General features: G+C 44.2%; 1 protein-coding gene and 1 pseudogene across 1 annotated transcript in view; one reads left to right on the forward strand and one right to left on the reverse strand.

The window, feature by feature from the left end:
• The window catches only part of LOC126267322 (mucin-5AC-like), a 209,093-nt gene that overhangs the window by 98,690 nt on the left and 86,036 nt on the right, over positions 1–24,367 (forward strand). The window contains exon 2 of the mRNA XM_049972422.1: positions 1,956–2,031. Within this exon, the coding sequence (XP_049828379.1) occupies positions 1,986–2,031 (46 nt within the window). The 5' untranslated portion in view covers positions 1,956–1,985. The remainder of the gene's footprint in view (positions 1–1,955; positions 2,032–24,367) is intronic.
• Positions 3,680–3,797, reverse strand: LOC126268444 (5S ribosomal RNA; annotated as a pseudogene).

The raw sequence follows: 24,367 nt of genomic DNA on the forward strand, positions 1-24,367 counted from the left end.
CGTGACATAGATAGTGCCATACATGGAGGAGTGTTGTCGTGTTGAAAAATGGATTCTGTCGAACGAAAGGTGGCACAAAATGCTGCAGGATATCCATGATGCATGCCGTCAGAGTTCCCCCAATCACTACCAGCCGTACCAAGAAGTCATATCCGATGACTTGCTATTCCTTGACGCCAGGAGTAACACCGCTGTGCCTCCCCACAACACTGGAAGAACTGGACTTCAGAGCCGGCCGCTGTGACCGGGCGATTCTAGGCGCTTCAGTCCGGAACCACGCTGCTGCTACGGTCGCAAGTTCGATCCTGCCTCGGACATGGATGTGTGTGATATCCTTAGGTTAGTTAGGTTTAAGTAGTTCTAAGTTCTGGAGGACTGATGACCTCAGAAGTTAAGTCCCATAGTGCTCAGAGCAATTTGAACCACCATTACAAACAAAACAAGTGCCTAAGTTGCTCAGTGGAGCAGAATATTCCAAATTCATGTGTGTTTATGTTCGCAAAAAGCTGAACTAGAAGTCATTCTGCACCATTTTAAACATTTAAACTCTGCAGCTTTTGTGATATGCATTACGTATAGTATCAGATTTTGATGATGAAAATGTCAAAAACTTAACTTACTTTTCTTACATTCATTCCCTAATGACCTATGGTATCATATTCTGAGATAACTCGTCACTAATGATAGAAGTACTCCTTGCGGCGAAATGTGTGATAACGATAGCTTGTGGAACCTCTTGAAGTCAGCTCTCTAAACAGATGGGCATATTAACAGCGTCTCCGTACGGTTACTGCCTTATGACATTTTATAGTCAACAATCACTCACAGTACGAAAACCACGGTAGCATTCCTAATTATAATGCTAGAAGGAGAAATCATCACGAAATCGCGTCTGCTTGGGAACATCATCTATTCTGCAGAGAAAAATGCGTATATGATTATGTAAGAAGTGGAGTAAGAGACTGAACTTGTTAAGTGTAAATCACTGTGTGACGCACAATAAAAAAAAAAAAAAAAGAAAAAAGAAAACGGTACGTAAGAATCATGTAAATGGTTAGCACGATTCATATTTTTCGTTGAGGAAGTGTACTATAGCTGTAAAACTGACTCGATACGCCGCAAATATGATTTGTAAATCATGAAAACAGCTAAATGACTAATCCATTCCTTTGTGCTTTTAAACATTTGGACAACGCTACTGCGTATGCCGCCACAGATGCGCTCGCGTCAGAGAGGCTGATCGGCGGCAAAGAGAATGCAGAGAGTATATAAATTGAATCTTTGACTCTGCGGTCGAATCCAATCTGGGGTAATGCTCGTACTACCGCAAACGTGACGTCATTTTGATGTCACGTGCAATATCAAAGACAAAATGATCAGTTATCGACTTTCGTTAGCATTCGATACGGGCCCTTCACAAGATTTCATGCGCTTACCGCAGATTTACATAAACACATCATTCTTTGAATGATTTATGATTTACTATAATTACTCTCCATGCTGGACTATCAGTGTGTGATTATGAACTGCGCTATAGCGACGTCTTTTCGATTTTCTTAAAGAGAAATCTGGATATCTTTAATTGCCTAGTCTTAAACTGCTATTCCTGTTAGTTAAATTCTTCACCAAACGAATGTCAACTGCTTCTTACACAACCGAGGCCCAAACAGCTGAAGTCGATGCTAGATTTCGACATTGTCATACCGCACATAATGACCGGTGTCGACGCAGTATTCTGTCAGGGTGTAGGTACGGTGTTCCACGTATCTTTCATGAACTGTATTGGGTATTATGATAACTTTCTGATTCTCATGTTGTTTAATTTTCCTCGATAACGGAATAAATAGTTCCTCTGCGGCAAACATTGTAGATTCGACGAGCAGTGACAATAGTGTTTTGAATGAAATGATGTAACTAATACACCATAAATTAATAAAGTATTTCGTTTTTTTCAGCATGATACAGTAACTGTACCACTTGTGGCCATGGGCCCCGCTACGTTCATTGCCCTGCTGGCTGCTCTTTTGATAGGTAAGTACACAGTCTGTTAGTTCCTGTGCAAATGATTCTCTGCCGCAGCTAGTAAAAGAAAGTTATGACGTGCTATTATATGATGCAGCTGTTCAGAATTTCCTGTGTCGGTGAAAAATCATTTAGTATAGCATCATGGCTAAGAAAACGTCGATAACAAGATCTATGTTTTTGATACACATTCTATTTGGTAGACAAGGCATTTAAATGCTCGTGAAGTGTTATGCTAGAGCATGCTGTGCATGAACCTGGCGGATCAAATTTCGGCAGACAGCGGAGTAAACATCCGAGCGGTGCGCCAGACGGTAGTTCACAACAACACAAAAATCACCAAAACTCAATATATTTTTACTCTGTAATCTTGTGAGACCCACACAAGGATCATATAACTAGATTTGTCTCATACACATTTGCTTTCCTGGAAAAAAAAAAAAGCAACCATTGCTCCTATTTAAATAAAATAATTATGCGAGTTTATACCTGTATTTCGTTGATTAATGCAGTTCAAATTGTCTCTTCAGATTCTGGTCAGCGTTCGTCTAGTGAAAAGAGATTACAAATATCTTCAGCGTCGGCCGGAGTGGCCGAGCGGTTCTAGGCGTTACAGTCTGGAACCGCGCGACCACAACGGTCGCAGGTTCGAATCCTGCCTCGGGCATGGATGTGTGTGATGTCCTTAGTTTAGTTAGGTTTAAGTAGTTCTAAGTTCTAGGGGACTGATAACCTCAGCAGTTAAGTCCCATAGTGCCCAGAGCCATTTGAACCATTTATATTCAATGAAGAAGACTAGGGTCAACACCATGACGCAGTTTATTTTGACAGAAGAGACACAGGATGGTTTTTATTTTATTTTTCACTGCAGTACGAACGTTGCCATATAGATTATCACAAATAACTGTATAACGTCTGAGTATAATTTGATTAGTATTCCCGACGTACTATTGGTTATAACAGCGACCCACACAATCAGAAAAAAATTATTTGCTGTAGTGCATAGAACTGTAATTTTATTTTGTCTGTTGACTACCGTTTTGGCACAAAATATCATCAGGCCACCATCCCATAAAAAAATCACTGTACGTAGTTTAAACATACTGCAGGTAAAAGTTACAATCTTCTATTTATATTTAATTATTTATGTCCTTACATTTCGTATTTTATTCGATTTTTATTTTTATATGTCCTTTATATTGTATTTCTTTTTCAAGAAGTAAAAATATATCGTTTCTACGTAGGGGGCACTCATATCACTTCTGGCAGCAGTTGCTTTCTGTTTAAAACGTAGCGCTGACGTTTACTTTTGGTATAAGACACATATACCTGGATAAAAGAACTTGACGAGTGCACGCCACGGTAAGGCACTCTCTACCTTTTAAGGCTGTCCTCCCAGATAGCTGAGTGTCCTATCAATAAATAAATAAATAAATAAATAAATAAATAAATAAGGCACTCCGTCTTCAGGCCAGGAGTGGCCTACCGGGACCATCCGACCGCCGTGTCATTCTCAGATGAGGATGCGGACAGCAGGGGCGTGGGGTCAGCACAACCGCTCTCCCGGCCGTTATGATGGTATTCTTGACCGAAGCCGCCACTGTTCGGTCGAGGAGCTCCTCAATTGGCATCACGAGGCTGAGTGCACCCCGAAAAATGGCAACAGCGCATGACGGCCTAGATGGTCACCCATCCAAGTGCCGACCACGCCCAACAGCGCTTAACTTCGGTGATTCTACGGGAACCGGTGGATCCACTGTGGCAAGGCCGTTGCCCAAATAAATAAATAAATAAAAATAAAAAGGTGGTCAGTGTGCAAGATTGTAGTCCTACGGGCCCGGGTTCGATTCCCGGCTGGGTCGGGGATTTTCTCCTCTCAGGGACTGGGTGCTGTGCTGTCTTCATCATCATCATTTCATCCCCATACGTCGCGCAGGTCACTCAATGTGGCGTCGAATGTAACAAGATCTGCACGAAGGCAGCCGGACCTGCCCTACAAGGGGCTTCCCGGCCAATGATACCAAACCCTCGTTTCCGTTTTACATTTTAAGACTGTACTCTATACAACGCGTTAGCTACATAGAGAAAAGTGCAAATGTTTCCTGAAAAATATTTTAGGTATGTACTGCGATGTTTTTGATGTAGGATGGCGTGATGGTGGTACTTTGTACAAAAACCGGTAGGCTTTATGCAAAATTAAAGTGCGATGTAGTCACTTTTTTTGCGATCAGGGGATCGAAATCGGTGGTTAATAAAGATTTATTTATCAGCAGCTCTTGGTGGTTCTGAAACTCGACCATTCTTAAAATACTTACGAGCTGTGGGTCATCAGCTGAACAAAATACAAGGGATAGCCAAAATAATGTGAACACCTGTACTTTATTGGGAATGGTTTATTAATAAGGGGTTGGATCCCCATTTGCCCGTAATACAGCTGCGCTTCTTCTTGGAATACTGACGTATAATGACTGTTTAGTCTCCAGTGGAATGTTATGACACTCTTCAATCGGAACCTCTTCTAACTTCTGTAGTGACCAGATGGGCGGAAATCTGTTCCGGAGTCTGCGGTCCAATATCTCCCACAAGGGTTAGATAATGTTCAAATCCGTGGACTGTGTTGGCCAAGGAAGACACTGCAGTTCAGTTGCATGCTCCTCACACCACGATCTATTGTCCTGGCTGTGTGAATGGGTGCATTATCGTCCGGAAATATGACATTGTTAGGGGACAACATTTGAATCACGGGATGCCCCTGATCACTTAAATTGTTTACACAATCCTTGGCTGTAACACGGCCTTTGAGAGTAATGATGGGACCAGCAGAATACCATGATATGGCTTCCCACATCACAACATTTCCACCTCCATGCTTAACCGCTGGAATCAAGCATTCAACATTGTAGACTTCTTTTGGCGTTCTTCAGACGTAACTCCTCCTGATTTTGGAAATAACGAAAACGTAGACTCTTCGGGCCATATGACGTGTTTCTACTGATCAGCCGTCCTGGATTTATGCTCCTGACATATTTTGCGCTTCTTTGCGTTGGTTGTCATCACTAATAGTTTCGGCATAGCAGTTCGCCCATGATTATTCGCTTTATGGAGTTATCGGTAGACAGTGTCGATAGGATCGAGACCTCGAAGATGGCTATTGAGCTCTGCAGTCACTTTAGCCACGTTAGTTTTGTGCTGTTTTGACACAATTCCTGTTAGCATACGACAGTCTCTGTCATTTAGTTTTGATTTGCGCCCACTATTACGTTTACACGATGATGACTTTCCATATTTTGTGTGGGCTGTCATGACTATTGAAACAGTTGCTCTTGAAACATTCATTAAGTTGGCTGTCTTGGTTACTGATTCTCCAGCTAATCGGGTCCCCACAATTTGCCCTCTTTGGAATTCTGTTATGTCTTTCATTGCACGTCGACCTCGGCCTCTGAATGGAAATACGAAGCGTGTACTACTCATAAACAGCCTGCACTGATGCCTTGTCCGGACTGAACACACACAGTCGCAGCGCGACACTTGTCTTACCTGCGTTGTTGACAGTCAAACATAACCGTCCCATTACTACCACTATTAACATTATTTTGCCTCTCCGCTGTATATTGATACCTTACTGTTAGAGAATTTTACGCCATGGCTCATACACCTATAAACATACCTTGCCCCCTCGACGAAGCCAATATATAACGCTGATCTAAATGTGATAATATCTTACAAAGTGTTATGACATATAACAAAAGAAATATTATTTGCACTGATTATGGCTGCCGAAGCCTGCGATATCACTATATTCTGAGTTCTCTTTTATAAACTGATAGTCGCAACGACAATATCTCTACAATTTTTTCTTCCTAGACCTTCATTGGGAGGGGGCATACAAGTGAGCATATTTTATGCCAACGATTTCTGCTGCACCCAAAAACGCAATGCTGCAAAAGTATGCCTTCACAACATAAATATTTAAGACTGCTGAAAACCTAAAAGAGACTCACATCCGTCACCGTGATCGATTAATTACCTATTACAGAGACGTCAGGATTGAATCCTGGTATTGGAAGAATTTTTCATTGGCGTACTCTGGTCGGAGTACATCCTGCATAGTACCACTCATGCAGGTAGCTAAGTATTGATTGGTCCAGATAGTATTATCGGATGAGCCTCCACGAAATTGTTGATGGTGCTCCTTTCGATTGATTCGGGAGGACGACGGTTCAATCCCGTCTCCGGCCATCCTGATTTAGGTTTTCCATGATTTCCCTAAATCGTTTCAGGCAAATGCCGGGATGGTTCCTTTGAAAGGGCACGGCCGATTTCCTTCCCAATCCTTCCCTAACCCGAGCTTTTGCTCCGTCTCTAAGGACCTCGTTGTCGACGGGACGTTTAACACCAACCACCACCACCACCATCCTTTCGATTGCAGTATCAGTGCTTTCGAGTTACCCTAGCCCTCCTATTGCTTCCATAATTGCAACGCAATAGGAAAATTTATCACCCCAACATACTGTGCGTCTCTTCTATGACCCTACATCAACAACCTATCTATCGGTTTGTGCAGTACTGCACCGTACCAGTCACAGTTCTTGGAGATTTAACTAATGTGGAGATCGTACAGATGTAAGTGGAATGGTGATGATAATGCATTAATTTTTTACACAATCCGAGCAGTGTAGCAGATGAATGTTAGGATCATGGTACCTAGTGCAGCGGCCGGCATGAAAAATTGGACAGGGAGGCATAGTTTGATATTCCAGCGACATAAATACGGATTTTATATTGATTACTTACTGGTAAATCATCTGTAAGTCGTAGGGCTATTTCTAAATAGCACAGAAAGGGAGTAAACCCTGATCCCGTTAGGTATTCATCATGCAATTCAGTGGTGAAAGGGAGAATTGTTCGTGTTCGTTTTAAAGCCACAATACTACAGCGAAGTCACCACAAGAACTCAGCTGGTGAATGGAGCCATAACTTTAGAAGGAAGTTAGATAACACAACAGTGAAATCTTGGCACTGGTCTGTGTCGATTGCGTAAGCTCCCCAGTACCATAATAATTGGTACAAGTGAGGAAATGAAACTTCACCACAAATTAAAACTGTGCGCTGGACCGCGACTGTAAGACATATCTTCACCGGTCGTGAACGTATAATGAGAGCAAACACACAAATAGTAATCTCTATGGTTTTCTATACAAACCCAACCTTGGTGGAAATTGTTCCACATCAAAACACTAGATATTAGACCTCACGAATCGCTCCATTAGTTATGGATATATATCTTCGATTAGCGACTGGTTAATGTAAAATTTGAATGTAATGACGACTTTTTAATTGCCTACTGCAACAGCCGATGTTTGAACACTTGCATGTTGCAACTCACGTTTTAATATCTGGAAATACTGTTGGCATGAGTGAGCGAAAAGGTCTGCAGCACATCAAGGGGGAAAACGGAACTCCCATCGAAAACAGTTCCAGTAAAATTCCTCCATGGACAGAGAGGGGTCAGCAAAATATGTCAATAGAACACGAAACGGTTCAGTATGAGTGCTGTAGACAGTGTAATCTGCGCACCATGTGTTTGATAAAAGCGTCTGTTACGCGCGGTTTCGGTCACGTACCTCCTGTTTTCGACGTGCCGAGGTACAGGCGTTGTCGTCACTCACACAGACCAACAGTGTTCAAAGGTATCAATAACGTGGCTTTAGGCCTAGTCCTGAACAGAAATTCTAATTTCCCTGAATAGTGTCAGTAGAGTTAACATTCCGCTGGGGGAAGTACGTTTCATTCTGGAGACTGCCAAAGCATAACAGTGGTTAAAGACACTTGATTCGTCTTTGAGAAGAGTGCAACTGAAATTCACATCCCCTCTAAATGACAAAGATATTATGTAGTTTTGCTAAATCACTTGAGACGAATGTTGAGATTGTTCCTTAACTAAGGCCACTACCATGATATACTTCTTTCTTAAGACCCTTGGCGCTGAAAGAACGAGAATTTCTAAACTTCATTACCTTCCAGGTACCTTCTGGAAGAGTGATAGCATCGATTATATCAGTGCACATTGGGATGTCGCTGTACCTCGAACTATTTTTTAGATTTCATTTCTAACAATATCAATGTTGGATAATAAGCTTCTTTCGTAAGTACACTCCTGGAAATTGAAATAAGAACACCGTGAATTCATTGTTCCAGGAAGGGGAAACTTTATTGACACATTCCTGGGGTCAGATACATCACATGATCACACTGACAGAACCACAGGCACATAGACACAGGCAACAGAGCATGCACAATGTCGGCACTAGTACAGTGTATATCCACCTTTCGCAGCAATGCAGGCTGCTCTTCTCCCATGGAGACGATCGTAGAGATGCTGGATGTAGTCCTGTGGAACGGCTTGCCATGCCATTTCCACCTGACGCCTCAGTTGGACCAGCGTTCGTGCTGGACGTGCAGACCGCGTGAGACGACGCTTCATCCAGTCCCAAACATGCTCAATGGGGGACAGATCCGGAGATCTTGCTGGCCAGGGTAGTTGACTTACACCTTCTAGAGCACGTTGGGTGGCACGGGATACATGCGGACGTGCACTGTCCTGTTGGAACGTCAAGTTCCCTTGCCGGTCTCGGAATGGTAGAACGATGGGTTCGATGACGGTTTGGATGTACCGTGCACTATTCAGTGTCCCCTCGACGATCACCAGAGGTGTACGGCCAGTGTAGGAGATCGCTCCCCACACCATGATGCCGGGTGTTGGCCCTGTGTGCCTCGGTCGTATGCAGTCCTGATTGTGGCGCTCACCTGCACGGCGCCAAACACGCATACGACCATCATTGGCACCAAGGCAGAAGCGACTCTCATCGCTGAAGACGACACGTCTCCATTCGTCTCCCCATTCACGCCTGTCGCGACACCACTGGAGGCGGGCTGCACGATGTTGGGGCGTGAGCGGAAGACGGCCTAACGGTGTGCAGGACCGTAGCCCAGCTTCATGGAGACGGTTGCGAATGGTCCTCGTCGCTACCCCAGGAGCAACAGTGTCCCTAATTTGGTGGGAAGTGGCGGTGCGGTCCCCTACGGCACTGCGTAGGATCCTACGGTCTTGGCGTTCATCCGTGCGTCGCTGCGGTCCGGTCCCAGGTCGACGGGCACGTGCACCTTCCGCCGACCACTGGCTACAACATCGATGTACTGTGGAGACCTCACGCCCCACGTGTTGAGCAATTCGGCGGTACGTCCACCCGGCCTTCCGCATGCCCACTATACGCCCTCGCTCAAAGTCCGTCAACTGCACATACGGTTCAAGTCCACGCTGTCGCGGCATGCTATCAGTGTTAAAGACTGCGATGGAGCTCCGTATGCCACGGCAAACTGGTTGACACTGACGGCGGCGGTGCACAAATGCTGCGCAGCTAGCGCCATTCGACGGCCAACACCGCGGTTCCCCAGTGTTAAAGACTGCGATGGATCTCCGTATGCCACGGCAAACTGGTTGACACTGACGGCGGCGGTGCACAAATGCTGCGCAGCTAGCGCCATTCGACGGCCAACACCGCGGTTCCTGGTGTGTCCGCTGTGCCGTGCGTGTGATCATTGCTTGTACAGCCCTCTCGCAGTGTCCGGAGCAAGTATGGTGGGTCTGACACGCCGGTGTCAATGTGTTCTTTTTTCCATTTCCAGGAGTGTAGTTTCTGTAAGGTACTGGATGAGTTTTCCCAAAATTCTTACATGTATTGTTTAGTTTTATGTTCACACTTTCACTAGATTTCTCCTTTTCGAAAAACCACCCAAGCCCTTGAGCGAATAAGACATACTGATACTATCCCAAGGGGAATAATGAACACGGTACTTTTTAGTCCTATTCATGCAACTACACTTAAAAACATCTTCTTTCACTCTCTAGCAGATTTTAAATAGAAATTCGTCAGTGGAATAACCACTTCCTGGTTATTTTAAATGTTTATTGTCGGCAATCAGACAAGTAAAAAAAAACGATGGCGAATACATTCAGATACGTAGGCGGCTAATGAACTCAACTGTGTGCCTGAACCGACGTATGCACCACTTCCTATGCTTTTATGGAGTGACCTGTATTGACGATATTACTGGAATGGTAAAAAGTCACTCAGTTGAAACAGTTTATTAATACTAGGGACAAATAAATGATCCCTAGTCTTTCTAACACAGTTTCGCAGCACCCATTCTGTCTAGCTACAACGAAAGGATTCATCTTGCAAAATTATACTCAAGAAGATTTAACTGTCCCATTATCTCACTGGCTAAAAACGAGACTTCTTCAAGTATCTAATGAAGACGACAGTGACCCTGATAATATTCAAGCTTCCTCGTGGCATCAGTGGCTGTCCCTCATGTAATACTCTACGATTCTCTTTTCCATTTAGAGCATTCGACGCTGCACTTATGAAACACAAAACTTCTTCCACCTTTAAACAAATACTTCCTATACTCACGATCCATCTCAAAAACTTAATCAGACCCATATTTCTCCAACTACATACTTTCTCCGACAAAGGAACTGCATCTCGACCGTCACCTTCATGGGGACTCCCCGCCTGTTGGTGCGGAATGTTCAAATGTGTGTGACCAAACTGCTGAGGTCATCGATTCCTAGACTTACGCATTACTTCAACTAAATTTATGCTAAGAACAACACACACACCCACGCCCGAGGGAAGACTCGAAGCTCCGACGGAAGGAGCCGCGCAATCCGTCACATGGCGCCTCAAACCACGCGGCCACTGCGCGCGGCTGTTGGTGCGGAACCGTTCCTTCTGGAACGTTATAGAAAGCCAACTACATAGTATTCACCAGAAGCATATGGCTGTGATCGATTATTAACAAGGGCGTCGATCATTATACACTTAGAAGCGAAATAGAAATGCTCACCGAACTGCAGTGGGAGCCGCAACAAGAAAGCTGTTGTACATGTTCGACATCCTTACTCTCAGCATTCTGACAGCTCTCGTTTCGATGTGAGTCAATGCAGCATTACATCCTCGAACATTCATCTCGTGCAATGACCGCGGTCGAATATTCACAGAAATTCGAGCTTAGACAGAGTGGTCACATTACACTTTCTTCACGTGTGCCATTCGCAAATGGATTGAGAGGTGGATAAAAATTCTGATGCGCTGCATACCCTTCAGCGCACACCGTACATTGACTTGTTGTGTAAAAATGTGGTAACTGTCAGCAGTTACAAACTCAGTTAATGAGTAATAATACTCAGCGCAATATAACGATGTCTCCGGATCTACTGCGTGCCTTTCTTACGTCCCGGTTGTCATTCGTTTCAAGTCATCGTTGACGCTTGCAAGGTAAAGTGCCGTAAAGTTCACTACCGGCGCAACGGCACGCCGCTCTTTGTTGACTCTCCTTTAACATCTCCGCTTCTGTTTAAGTTCTAACTGAAACTTTCAATGCTTTTGATACACAGTCTTCTCCGAGTTGTGCGGTAAACATACGTGCCATTTGGGACTCCCTTCGTTCATCTGTGCTCCTGGACACATCAGAAGACACCAGCCTTGCGCTCCCAGAGCTCTTCCGAGCATTCTGACCTTCGACGCGCCAGCAACACTGCGTTCTGGGATAGTGGTCCACACTTTTTGAAACTTAAACTGCTGTCACTACCATTATCAACAACTCTTGCATTAAATCGGTTAGAAGATTTAACAACATCGTTCCAGAGCTAAAAAAGTATCCTTAGGATGCATTGACAAAAACATCGCATAACGGAACGGAAACGGAGGGCCAACTGAAGTTATTTACCCCATTTCTTTCTTTTGCTTGAGAAAAGAGGCACTGCAAACACTAACAAATGTGTTATGACTATAATCCTGTTTTCAAAAGATATTCAGTGTCTCTAAGCAGTGGCACACAGCACCATTAAAAATGTTGGTAAGGGCTAGTAGTACTCGCGCAGCGAGTGTTCCGTGCAAACGTAATTATCTATACTTAATTATGTATACCCATACTAGAATCGGGAATCTCTGCGATTTTTGCGTGTTATCGATGTTGATAAAGGCAAAATATACGTCAACCCATTACTGAGAAGAAGGGGTCTTAACAGGACAGACACACACTCGGATAAAAAATATTAAAATATTTTTTTTTGGTGTGATTTAGCTACAGACTGACAAATTTCGGATTTTTCCTCTTGCTTTTTCTGTGGAACCTTCCCATTTGTCAAATTTCATGATTCTTGGTCAACGGGAAGTACCCTACAAATTTTGAACAGTGAGTTTTCGAGCACCAAAATATGTGACGTAAATAGCCCTATCTTCTGATTGCTTTGACTTAGAAGGTTAAATTTCTTACACCGACAAGGGACTATAGCCCTTAGTACGTGACATAAATTTGAGCTGATTACGTCTGTTTGTTTCCGAGGAAAACAGCTCTTTGCCAATCGACGGACAGACAATAAAACAACAAAAGAGAAAATTCTTGTGATTTTGATACAGATTAACAATTTTGGATTTTTTCCGTTAATTTTAGTGTGAATTATTGCTTCTTGCCCAAATTTCATGATTCTAGGTCAACGAGAAGTACCCTATAGGTTTTGATGAGAGTTTGCGAGCTTCAAAATATATGACATAAATAGCCGTATCCGCTGATTAGGTTGACATTGAAGCTTCAATTTTGTTACGCTACTAAAGGAGGATAAGCCTTAATATATGACGTAAATTGCAACTTTCTACGTCTTCCTGTGTCTGAGAAAAAGGATTTTTTAACAGTCGAACAGACAAGCAAGCAAACAGACAGACGTACAACAAAGTGATCTTATAAAGGTTCCCATTTTACCGATTGAGGTATGGAATAATAAAAAATAAACGAATTTTTCTTCAGTGCCTTGAAAGATAAAATGCAAGAATGAGCAGCGAGCTTATCTTTCTACCCCTTAAGTGCTACTGGCTGTTTCCGAATCACAATTCATTTATGATATTTACTTGAACTGAACACCCACAACTTCTCATAAACGTGCATGAAAACAAAATTTTTGGGCAATTAATAATAGGCCCTAAACAGAAAACGATGAATTTTCTGCGTGGCTTGTTTTCTTTAATCTACGGAGATACTGCAGGCTTTCCTTTTTAGCTTAATTATATTTTCTTCTTAATGGCATTCAACAGTGTATGCAAAGGAGAGTATAGTGCTCAGACAGTTGTTGATGGATAAAGTAACGCGTCTCACAGAAATATAAACGCTTACCTTAAAGGGCAAGGCTGCTGGTATAGCACAGTTTGAGCTCCTTTATGTGATGTCTGCGAGGAAAGCGAAGTGAAATTAAACTGTGCCAACAGCCTCGGCAGGTACATTAAGCACGTTTGTGCCACTTACTCTGCGAGAAGCTTCATTGCAAACTTTAATAACCATCGTTGCTTTACTATTTTCTAGTAATCCCGCCTGCCATTAAATCATGAATATAATTCCATTAAAAAACCTTTAAATGACTAGGTGCTTACAAATTTTCATTTATTAATCGCACAGAAAAAGTTTCCTCTCTCTGACTGCTGTCACTTGCTGGAAAAGACAGTGCGATATTGCAAAGCATTTGTTGACTATTAGGGGGTTGGTATTCTTTGTAGAGTGTAAACTTTCCAATAACTTGACAAAGAAATATAAGTAAAATTGCGATAAATTTCTTTGTCAGCCAATATAGACACAATAACCCTGAAAAAGTGGTTCGGTGTGGGGCGGCTGAGGGGTGAAGTGGACTGCGGTAGTCGTCGTGGGGTTGTGGACCACTGTGGTTGCGGCGGGGACGGAGTCTCTCCGTCGTTAATGACTAAGCTGTCATACGTGATAAGATTGCGCTTCGAGAAACTATGCTTATTAAAGTTTGCAACGAAGTTCCTCGCAGAGTAAGTGGCACAAATGTACTTAACGGACCTGCCGAGGCTGTTGGCACAGTTTAATTTCACTTCGCTTGCCTCATAGGCATCACATAACGGAGCTCAAGCTGTGCTGTACCAGCAGCCTTGCCCTTTAAGATAAGCGTGCGTGCTAAACGCCGCGACCCTCATCTGACAAATATGATAAAAGTGATATAAAGTGAGTCGATATCATGTTGTTTTCAGCCTCGGAATCTTGTCTGAGTTACTAAAAGTTGTGATCCTTTCTGCAAGCCCAAAACAAAGTCACTGGAATTTTGGCATCTTCTTTACATTTCTCGTCGCTCAGGTTCCTTATCGACTTCTTCAGAGGCCTTGTATGAGGGTTACCCAGGAAGTAAGTTCCGATCGGTGGCGATATGAAACCACTATGAAGGTAATAAATATTTTATATGCAACTTCTCTACACAGTCGCCGCTCCTACTTAGACATTTGTCGTAGCGATGTACCAACTTTGCAATCCCCTTTTCATAAAAGGCAGCCGTGTGTGCTTTCTGCCAATTCTCTACTCTGGTATGCAGCTCTAGATGTGTGCCAAAATTTTGTCTTCACAGTGATGAAAATCAGAGGGAGCCAATCAAGTCCGGGCTGTAACGTGGGGGACCAAACGCTTCCCATCGGAAACGCTGCTGGAGCGTTTTCATTTCTCTGGCAGTGTGCGGTCGAGATTTGTCATGAAGAAGGAAATGGAGGGAGACACTATTTTCTTGGTATCTTTACGTGCTCACGGTGCGCTCAGAACTAGAGACACTGTCCAACACATCTATGCAACGCTTATCGGATTTTCACTGTAATTTCCAGTTTATGGCCGATCGGAACTTACTTTCTGGAAAGCCCACGTATTGTGCCTAATTTGAAATCTAGCTGCCCCAAGAAGTAACAAAATGTTTGCTGAGAGAAGGGCAGCAGATTAAAATCCTCTTCTGTGGTCAATATGATAGTGAAATCTAGACGATTTGTTCTCTTACCAAGAATTGCTCAGGAAAAAATATGTACATTTTTTTTTTTTTTTTTTTTTTTTTTTTTTTGGTAGGCTGTGCACATCAAGGAGACGGGACTTTTAGCTGTGTTTTGGCAATCGTATACTGGGCTACACTCAGGTGACTTGTTTAAGATATTCATATTCGATCTTCCGATATCCAAATAATTGTTCTTGTTGATAGTAATATGCAATATGGCTTTCCGGGCGGGAAGGAGCGGCTAGTCCCCGGCGGACTTGTGTCGAGGTCCGGTGAGCCGGCCAGTCTCTGGATGGTTTTCAGGCGGTTTTCCATCTGTCTCGGCGAATGCGGGCTGATTCCCCTTACTCCGCCTCAGCTACACTATGTCGGTGAGTGCTGCACAAACAAGTTCTCCACGTACGCGTACACCAACATTAATATACCACGCAAACATAGGGGTTACACTCGTCTGGTATGAGACGTTCTCTAGGAGGAGGGGTCCACCGGGGGCCGAACCGCACAATAACCCTGAAAAAGTGGTTGGGTGTGGGCCGGCTGAGGAGTGAAGTAGACTGCGGTAGTCGTCGTGGGGTTGTGGACCACTGCGGTTGCGGCGGGGACGAAGCCTCCCCGTGGGTTCTAGGCCCCCGGTTAACATACAATGCAATATGCATACGTTATCTAAAAACGGAATTATCCTGATGTCAAAAAGACGAAATCACTAAGAGTTTAATACGGGACTATTACGCCCTCTGTCAAGGGTTCTATACTGACCTCTATCGATCTGCGGATTGTCTGGTTTGAGCAGACTCTTAGAGATTAACCTTATGAAGCGTTATGGTTCCAGAGACCTTTCCAAGTCTCATCATGTATGATGTATGTATGCAGATGAAGTGACGAATGAAAATTTTCTTCGGTCTGCATATATACATCATAGATCATTTTCTACGACCTACATATGCAGACTGAAGCGATGAATCAAAACTTGCTTCAGTCTGTATATATATGTACATAATAGATGCATACTTGAGCTTTGAAAAGGTCTCTGGAACCATGTAGTTTCATTTAGGTAAAGCACATACCCTTGGGTTTCAGGGACATCTACCATTTCTTTCGATGCTTAGGTACTACACTAGTAAAGTTGGCACAGGCACTCCGTCTTCAGGCCACAAGTGGCGCATCGGGACCATCGGACCGCCGTGTCATCCTCAGATGAGGATGCGGATAGGAGGGGCGTGTGACTAGCACACCGCACTACCGGTCGTTATGATGGTTTTCTGTGAACTGAGCCGCTACTATTCGGTCGAGTAGCTCCTCAGTTGGCATCACGAGGCTGAGTGCACCTTGAAAAATGGCAACAGCGCATGGTGGCCCAGATGGTCACCCATCCGAGTAAAGTTGGAGAGCCTCTGAAGTGCTGTCGAATTTGGGGAGAGCACCAAGTGTGCTGAGGGTTGAATTGGAATTTGAACTGAACAGGGAGGCATCCTAGGGTGGTCTGTGCAGTTTTGCACACCCACTGCGCCTGCTTGGTGAGAGAGAACTATATGGACATCTGAACATCTTTAATGTAATACATACACTGATAAGGGAGAACATTATGACCACCGACCTACTATCGAAATAAACCCGTCCCGACGATAACAACTGGAAATTTGTGGTAAGGTCTTATGGGACCAAACTGCTCAGGTCATCGGCCCTAAGCTTGCGCACTACTTAATGTAACTTAAGCTAACTTACGCTAAGGACAATACACACACACACCCATGCCCGAGGGAGGACTCGAACCTCCGACGGGGGAGTCACGCGGACCGTGACAAGGCGCCTCAGACCGCGTGGCAGTCGATAGCAGCGTTACCAGATGAGCAATGAGTGCTGGTTAGACACACGCACTGTGCATGCAGTATCAGTGAGCGTGTTGTCCATGAGTAGAACGTGGGACGCGGCTACCTATCAGTTCGACTGAGGGCAGACTGCAATGACCAGGAGGCTCGGCACGAGCATTTCGGAAACTGCACGACTTTTCGGGTGTTCGAGGAGTGCTGTGGTGAGGGTCTTCAACACGTGGCGAAACCAAGGTGAAAGCACGTCCAGACGTTGTGGGATTTGGCGGCCAGTCCTCATTACAGATATCGGACGTCGTATGCTGGGCAGAATGGTAAAACAGTGCAGGTGGCGAACTGTGGTGGAACTGACATCAGAGTTTAATGCTGGGCAGATGGGCAGAGTACTTGTCTGAACGGACAGTGCACCGAACATTAATAGTGATGCTCCTCTGCAGCCGACGATCCACGCATGCGCCAAAGTTAACACCACGATATCGGCAACTACGATTGAAATAGGCACGTGACCATCGGAACTGGACATTGGCGCAGTGGGCAGAGAGTTGCATGGTCTGATGAATCCCGATATTTTCTTCATCATGCCGATGGGAAGGGGTGAATCCGTCGTCTTCCAGGGGACCATCTCCTTGACATCTTCAGTGCGGGACGGAGGCAAGCTGGCGGCGGATCCGTTATGCTCTGCAGAACATACGTGCGGGCAGGCATGTGTCCAGTGGAGCTCGTGCAAGGCATCGTATACTGAATGCAGATCACGTACACCCCTATATGACGATCATGTTTCCCGACGACAATGACATTTTTCAAAAAGATAATGCGCCATGTCTAAAGGACTGGAGAGTCATGGAGTGGTTCAAGGAACACAGTTGTGAGTTCCAGTTCATGTGCTGGCCCCCAAACTCGCCATATTTGAACCCGATGGAACACACCTGCGATGAGACAAAGTGGCGTCAGATATCATGGCCTGCCTCCACAGAACTTATGAGAATTTGGTGACGTTTGTGTGCAGATATGGTGCCAACTCCCTCCAGCAATTAACCAACTTTTTTTTTGGGAAGGAGGCATACGTGCATCCGCAAAGTGGCCAGATGTCAACATGCTAGCCATGGCCACGGAGTCTTCGGCGCCACCAACGGGCAGGAGCGCTCGAAAGGAGGGTGGAACCTAAGGAAGGGACGACAATAGGACTGGAGGAATGCTTAGTTTAACCTGGTATAGTGCATAAAAGAAATGGACGCGTGTCCATGCGACTACCCTGCTGTGGGGCTGGGATACGATATAGAAATATAGTGAAGATAGCATGAGGAGTCTCATGTGCCAGCCGAAGCGGTGAGGGGGGGGGGGGGGGAGTAGTGCCGTCCTCGTGGTGGGCACAGTCCAACTGACCGGGAGTAACGCAGAGACGCCGCGGGGATAATTGGCAAAGAAAGTTCGATAGCGCAGTCGGTGCTCGATTTCATTGTGGGCGATTTGTAAGTACTGCCAGAAGACAAGGCGTTATTTATCGCCATCGGTAAGTGATCGTTCATCGCTTGATCCATTCAATAGCGTGATTTTTGTTGGCGGAGAAATGTGTCCTTAGGGTGCAGAAAAGCCCACGGGTCGATCGAGTTTGGCGGAACGTATAGGTACCAGGCAACTGTCTGTCGACCCAGTTTCTAGACGTAGTCCATCGGCTTCGGAGGTCGGTCGATAAACAATGCACTCTTTATTTTCTTTCCAGTCACCATGTTTGGTTATGCAGTTAGCAGTTTATGAATGCTGATTAAACTGAGTGGAAACTCTACAGAAAAGTACGATGAAGGATGGCTGATGAGGGCTGCGGGAGATTCTTCTGCACCAATGTACTCTGTAAATCACTGTGAAGCGCTTGACGGAAGGTACTTCTCATTTGTCCAGTTATTAGAGCTTTCTCGCGTGTGTGTCGTATATGGAATGTGGCAAAAATGATTTTTCTAAATTAAACTGCGTTAGCTAATGTTGGACTAATTTTGTCTTCGCGATTCCTACAGGAGCGATAGGTAGAGGGTTACAGCACAATCATAGATTCAGCACTTACTGTCGGTCCTTTAAACTTACTAAGTAGTTTTTCACGGGATACGGTGTGGCCGAGCGGTTCTAGGCGCTTCAGTCTGGAACTGCGCGACCGCTAAGGTCGCAGGTTCGAATCCTGCCTCGGGCATGGATGTGTGTGATGTCCTTTGGTTAGTTAAGTTTAAGTAGTGCTAAGTGTTAGGAGACTGATGACTTCAGGTGTTAAATCCCATAGTGCTCAGAGCCATTTGAACCATTTTACGGCATAGTTTGCTCCTATTCTCAAGCGCCTGCCAATAGTTCTTTCAGCATCTCTGTCATGCTCTTCCATGGGTCAAACAAACATGTGGCCAGTCGTGCTGTTCTTCCCCGTATATGTTGAATATCCCTTGTTAGTCCTATTTCGTAAGGTCCCATATGTTTGAGTAGTATTCCAGAATGGATCGCACGAGTGTTTTGCAAGCAATCTACTTTGTAGATCGATGCGTTTTCCTTGTATTCTGCCACCGAACCGAAGTTTGCCACTTCATTCTAGTACGACGCTCACTGCAAAAAGTCTGTGTTTGTTATTAGCGTTGCCTACAAGATTATTAGCCCTCGCAATACCAAAGAGGAGGGGTACTTTATGCCCACATTTTGAAAATATTGTAGTCTAGAAAGTTGCTCTAAATTTTAAGATAGTGAAGATTTTAATTGTTTTTAAGGAGTTCTTTTATCTGATTCCATAAATGTTTTAAATTTCTCAGGTAGACGTAAACCGAAAATTTAACTCTTGCTAGAGATATCACTTAACCCAATGAAACTCATATGTAGCACATTCGGATGAAGGATCTTACCTACGCACCAACATCTGTTTAAAACGTATATTGTGAGTAAAAGTGATCAACAACTAACGGTAAATAAAGTTTTCTACGTCAGTCACTTATTTATTTTGCTGCTATGCGCTCCGATTCTTTACATGATCAATTTCAGATGGAGGTACAATGGCATAAACAAGTGTCGGTGTGGAAACTTTTCAAAATACGATATCTCGTAAACGACTCGCACTAAACTTCTACATCAGACACCACTGACATTCTAATGTCCCTGATTTTATTTTGTTAATGTCAATTGGCATTTTTCCATTTCAAAAAGTGTACGTCTAGACAAAAAATACACTTTCCAAGTATTACTACAATCTGAATGCTAAACCATTCTGTGAAAACAGCACATCAGTAGCACTTTCCATTTCCACAATATTTGCGGTGCATGTTTTAGGTGCTTCAACCTGAATATACCTAAATATGTTTTTATTGTATTTAAAAACGTTAATGGGCTGTTCTTCCCCCTGTAAATACAATTCACTGTCATAAATTCGTGTTTGTTAACCCCAAATGCGCCTTTTGTAAATAAACAGTTTTTATCGTTAGTAAAAGACGCAACATAACCTACACTGCCCTCGGCCTGGTACTGTGAAAAGACTTCGCTACTGTGAAAATGACACTTCACCAAGGCGAGCTATGTTAATAAACAGTACTTCACTGGAAGACGATGGTGTGAACTACCGAAACGCGTAGTACCCAAATAAACAAGCGACTGGCTCAAAATTGTTTCATTTGTCATCTTCAACTTTTTTAGTCCTGTCTTCCTCAGTTGCGTGTAATACTGCGGTGTAATGATAATTTTTACTTATGGACCGTCTGACAGCAACTGAATAAAACACAGTTTTAGTTCCATACGCGTTTCACTTTTATTGTCTGCAAGGCATCATCAGTGGCCTGGATGGTTCAAATGGCTCTGAGCACTATGGGACTCAACTGCTGTAGTCATCAGTGCCCTAGAACTTAGAACTACTTAAACCTAACTAACCTAAGGACATCACACACATCCATACCCGAGGCAGGATTCGAACCTGCGACCGTAACAGTTGCACGGTTCCGGACTGAGCGCCTGCCTAGAACCGCGAGACCACCGCGGTCGGCTCAGTGGCCTGGAATATGTACATATGTTAGCTATTTTATTTACATTTTTGTCACTGTGCCTATAGGTTATAAACAGTTCTGGTGGATGGTATTTCCTATTAAGTAGTAATGTTTCGAACTGCACTTACAGGCTGCGTGGACAAATTCTTACATATTACGCTCCTGGCACATTGACAAAAATGTAAATTAAATAGCTAACATATGTAGATATTCCAGGCCACTGATGATGCCTTGCAGAAAATAAAGGCGAAACGCGTATGGCACTAAAACTGTGTTTTATTCAGTTGCTGTCAGACTGTCCATAAGTAAACATTAACAATATACCGTAGTGTTTCATTTGTATTCATCAACAGTAGTAGCCATCGTAATGCCGCCCTTTATGGACGAAATATTTACCAATTAACAGTATTTGCTATTTTTAAATATTTTAGGGTGGCCATGAAGTACTCGCCACAGTCCGACCCTCCCAAGTCGGTAACGCGTGTGAAACGTCCCCTTATAAAAATTTATACAAGACTGTGCTTAAACTGACACACAATATTTTTTTAGCGCAACGCAATCTGACTTTCAGTAATCCCTACAAGAGAATGGCCCTGACTAACATTAACCTATACGTTTTACAAATCACTTACCTCACAAAAATCTTCGTTACTCAAGCTACTGCAATACCGCCACTACTGCCAGCTAAATAAAAGATTCAAACTACGGAAGGCACTAACTACTAATAGGTATAGTTAGCAAATGAAAGATTTTAATAGAGAACAAACAATGTATTTACCTTAATAGTCATAATATATATAGCAGTTCATGACATCCATTCTTACAAATTCCAAAACTCCGCCGTCTCTCTCCCCACACCCACCACTACTGGCGGCTCACCTCAAACTGCGCAACGCTACGCGCCGCTAACAGCCAACTGCCCAACGCTACAATGGCGAGTATTACAACAATGCCAACCAGCCACAGACTGCACACAGCACAGCCAGTGATTTTCATACAGAGGTGATGTTACAAATAAAAAACCCTAACAGCCTACTTATACGTGTTACGGAAAATGCTTTAGTATTTCTGGGGTTAATTCCCACTAGGGAAAGCAACGGCCCCGACACACATTGCCTTAGGGCCAAGTTCTTTCAAATTCTGGAAACAGCTCTGTGTCTGTCGACGGGAGCGAGATCCTGCCAGCGGGGCGGGCGACCGCCCGAAAAGAAGAGCCGCCGGCGGTCCCGGTAGCTAGTGGAGCGAGACGGTCCCGCGGCGGAGCGATTTCCCGCGATGGCGCAGGGAAAGCAGATTGCGCAAGCGCGGGTCGCTGCGCCACGGCCAAGGCCGCGCCCCACATCGCGACGAAAGCCCAGCCTGCCTGCCTGCCTGGCTACTGCCAGCTGCTGTCGCCGAATTCCGCAGTCTCCGCCAACCGATCCCCCGTGACGATTAGACACCGGCCAGTGGACGCCGCAGTTGCTGGGAAGCCCGCGACGCCGGCACTGGCCCCTGTGACAGCGGAAAGTGCGCCTTTGGCTGCAGCCTAATGACGCGTCCTCCAAAACGCGAGAGGCCACTGCCTGAGACCATGTTCTACCGTGAACAGTCACAGAAATTGGTACCCCTGCCTAATATCGTGTAGCGCCCCCACGAGCATCTGCATCTACATGGATACTCTGCAAATCACATTTAAGTGCCTGGCAGAGGGTTCATCGAACCACCTTCACAATTCTCTATTATTCCAATCTCGTATAGCGCGCTGGAAGAATGAACACCTATCTCTTTCCGTACGAGCTCGTATTTCTCTTTTTTTTGTGGTGAACGTTCTTCCCTATGTAGGTCGGTGTCAACAAAATGTTTTTGCATTCGGAGGAGAAAGTTGGTGATTGGAATTTCGTGAGAAGACACCGTCGCAACGAAAAACTCCTTTCTTTTAACGATTTCCAGCCCAGATCCTGTATCATTTCTGTGACACTCTCCCATATTTCGCGATAATTCAAAACTTGCTGCATTTCTTTGAACTTTTTCGATATACTCCGTCAGTCCTATGTGGTAAGGATCCCCCACCGCGCAGCTGTATTCAAAAAGAGGACGGCCAAGCGTAGTGTAGGCAGTCTCCACGCTACTCTATCTTGTCCCAGCCTTTTCATCTCCGAATAGCTACTGCAAACTTCATCTACGTAAACCTTCTGACTGTATTCATCCCTTGGTCTCTCTCTACAGTTTTTGTCCCCCAACATTTCTGTCCATTACCAAGCTGACGATTGCTTCGTGCCTCAAGACGTGTCCTATCAAACGGTCCCTTCTTTTACTCAAGTTGTGCCATAAATTTCTTTTTATACTCATTTCGATTCAGTGCCTCCTCATTGGTTGCTCTTCTACCCATTCAACCTTCACCTCATCCACGTTTCACTTTCGTACAAGGCTACACTCCAGATAAACACAGTCAGAAAAGACTTCCAAATACCGTACTTACATTTATGTCCGATGTTAAAAAATTCCTATTTTTCAAAATTCCTCTCCATGCTATGTGCAGTTTACATTTTATATCCTCTTTTCTTCGGCTATCATCAGTTACTTTAGTGTCCAAATATCAAAATTCATCTACTACTTTTAGTGTCTCATTTCCCAATCTATTTCCTTCAGTATCGCCTGATGTCATGCAACTATGTTTCATTTTCTTTGTTTTACTATTTTCAAGACATTATCCACTCTGTTCTGTTGTTTTTCCAAGTCCTTTGCTGTCTCTGACAGAGTTACAATGTATCCGGGAAACCTCAAAGTTTTTATTTCTTCTCCTTGAAGTTTAATTCCCATTCCAAATTTGTCATTTGCTATTACTGCTCGCTCAAGGTACAGTTTGAATAGCATCGGGCATGGGTTACAACCTTGCCTCCCTTCTCATTCACTTTCAAGTCCTTCGATTCTTATAAATGTGACTTGGTGTCTGTACAAATATTATACACAAGTGTTTTGAATTAAACTAATATATATCAAACTTCATGATACACGTTTTACAATTGAAGTAGGAGAAGTCCAGCCATTATCACATTGGACTATTTAAAATATCAGAATAACAATGAGGAATAATTGACTAAGTCTCTAGTTCGTACGAAGCCACATGGAGATTGCTGCTGCTGATAGCTGCTCACTCTACGACATCCAGATTATGTCTCAGTGCTATCCCTTTTGCTTCCCACTGATTGTTTAACACAATCCATGTGTCTGAAGTTCTCTTGCTAACTGACGAGACACAAATTTATCAGATGGCTTGTAGAGTATACTGATCCCTGTGGAGCGTAATTTTCTCTACATTTTCTTCTGCTCCGGTCCCTGGTTCGAATACCGCCACTGCTTAAATTCTGAATAAAAATTGTCAGCATTGGCAGCCGAAGATTTCCAGCATAGGAAGTCACCCGCATTCAGCCGACGGCCTTGTCAAAGACGGCGGAGGAACGGACAGAGGTTCAGGGTACTCTCTTGCACTTGGGGTGGGGGCGGAAGAATCAGCAACGATCAACGGCAAAAGGCAGCAGAAGGCAATGGAAATCACAGCATTAAAGGCACATAATGTGTGTGCACAGGACATGCGGCGCATAGTTGAAAAACTATCATGGTCATCTCCCAATTGGCAAAAGATTCCTGACTCGTTCCCGTTTCGGATC

The sequence above is a fragment of the Schistocerca gregaria genome, chromosome 4, assembly GCF_023897955.1.
Source record: "Schistocerca gregaria isolate iqSchGreg1 chromosome 4, iqSchGreg1.2, whole genome shotgun sequence".
In the NCBI taxonomy this organism is placed as follows: Eukaryota; Metazoa; Arthropoda; class Insecta; order Orthoptera; family Acrididae; genus Schistocerca; species Schistocerca gregaria.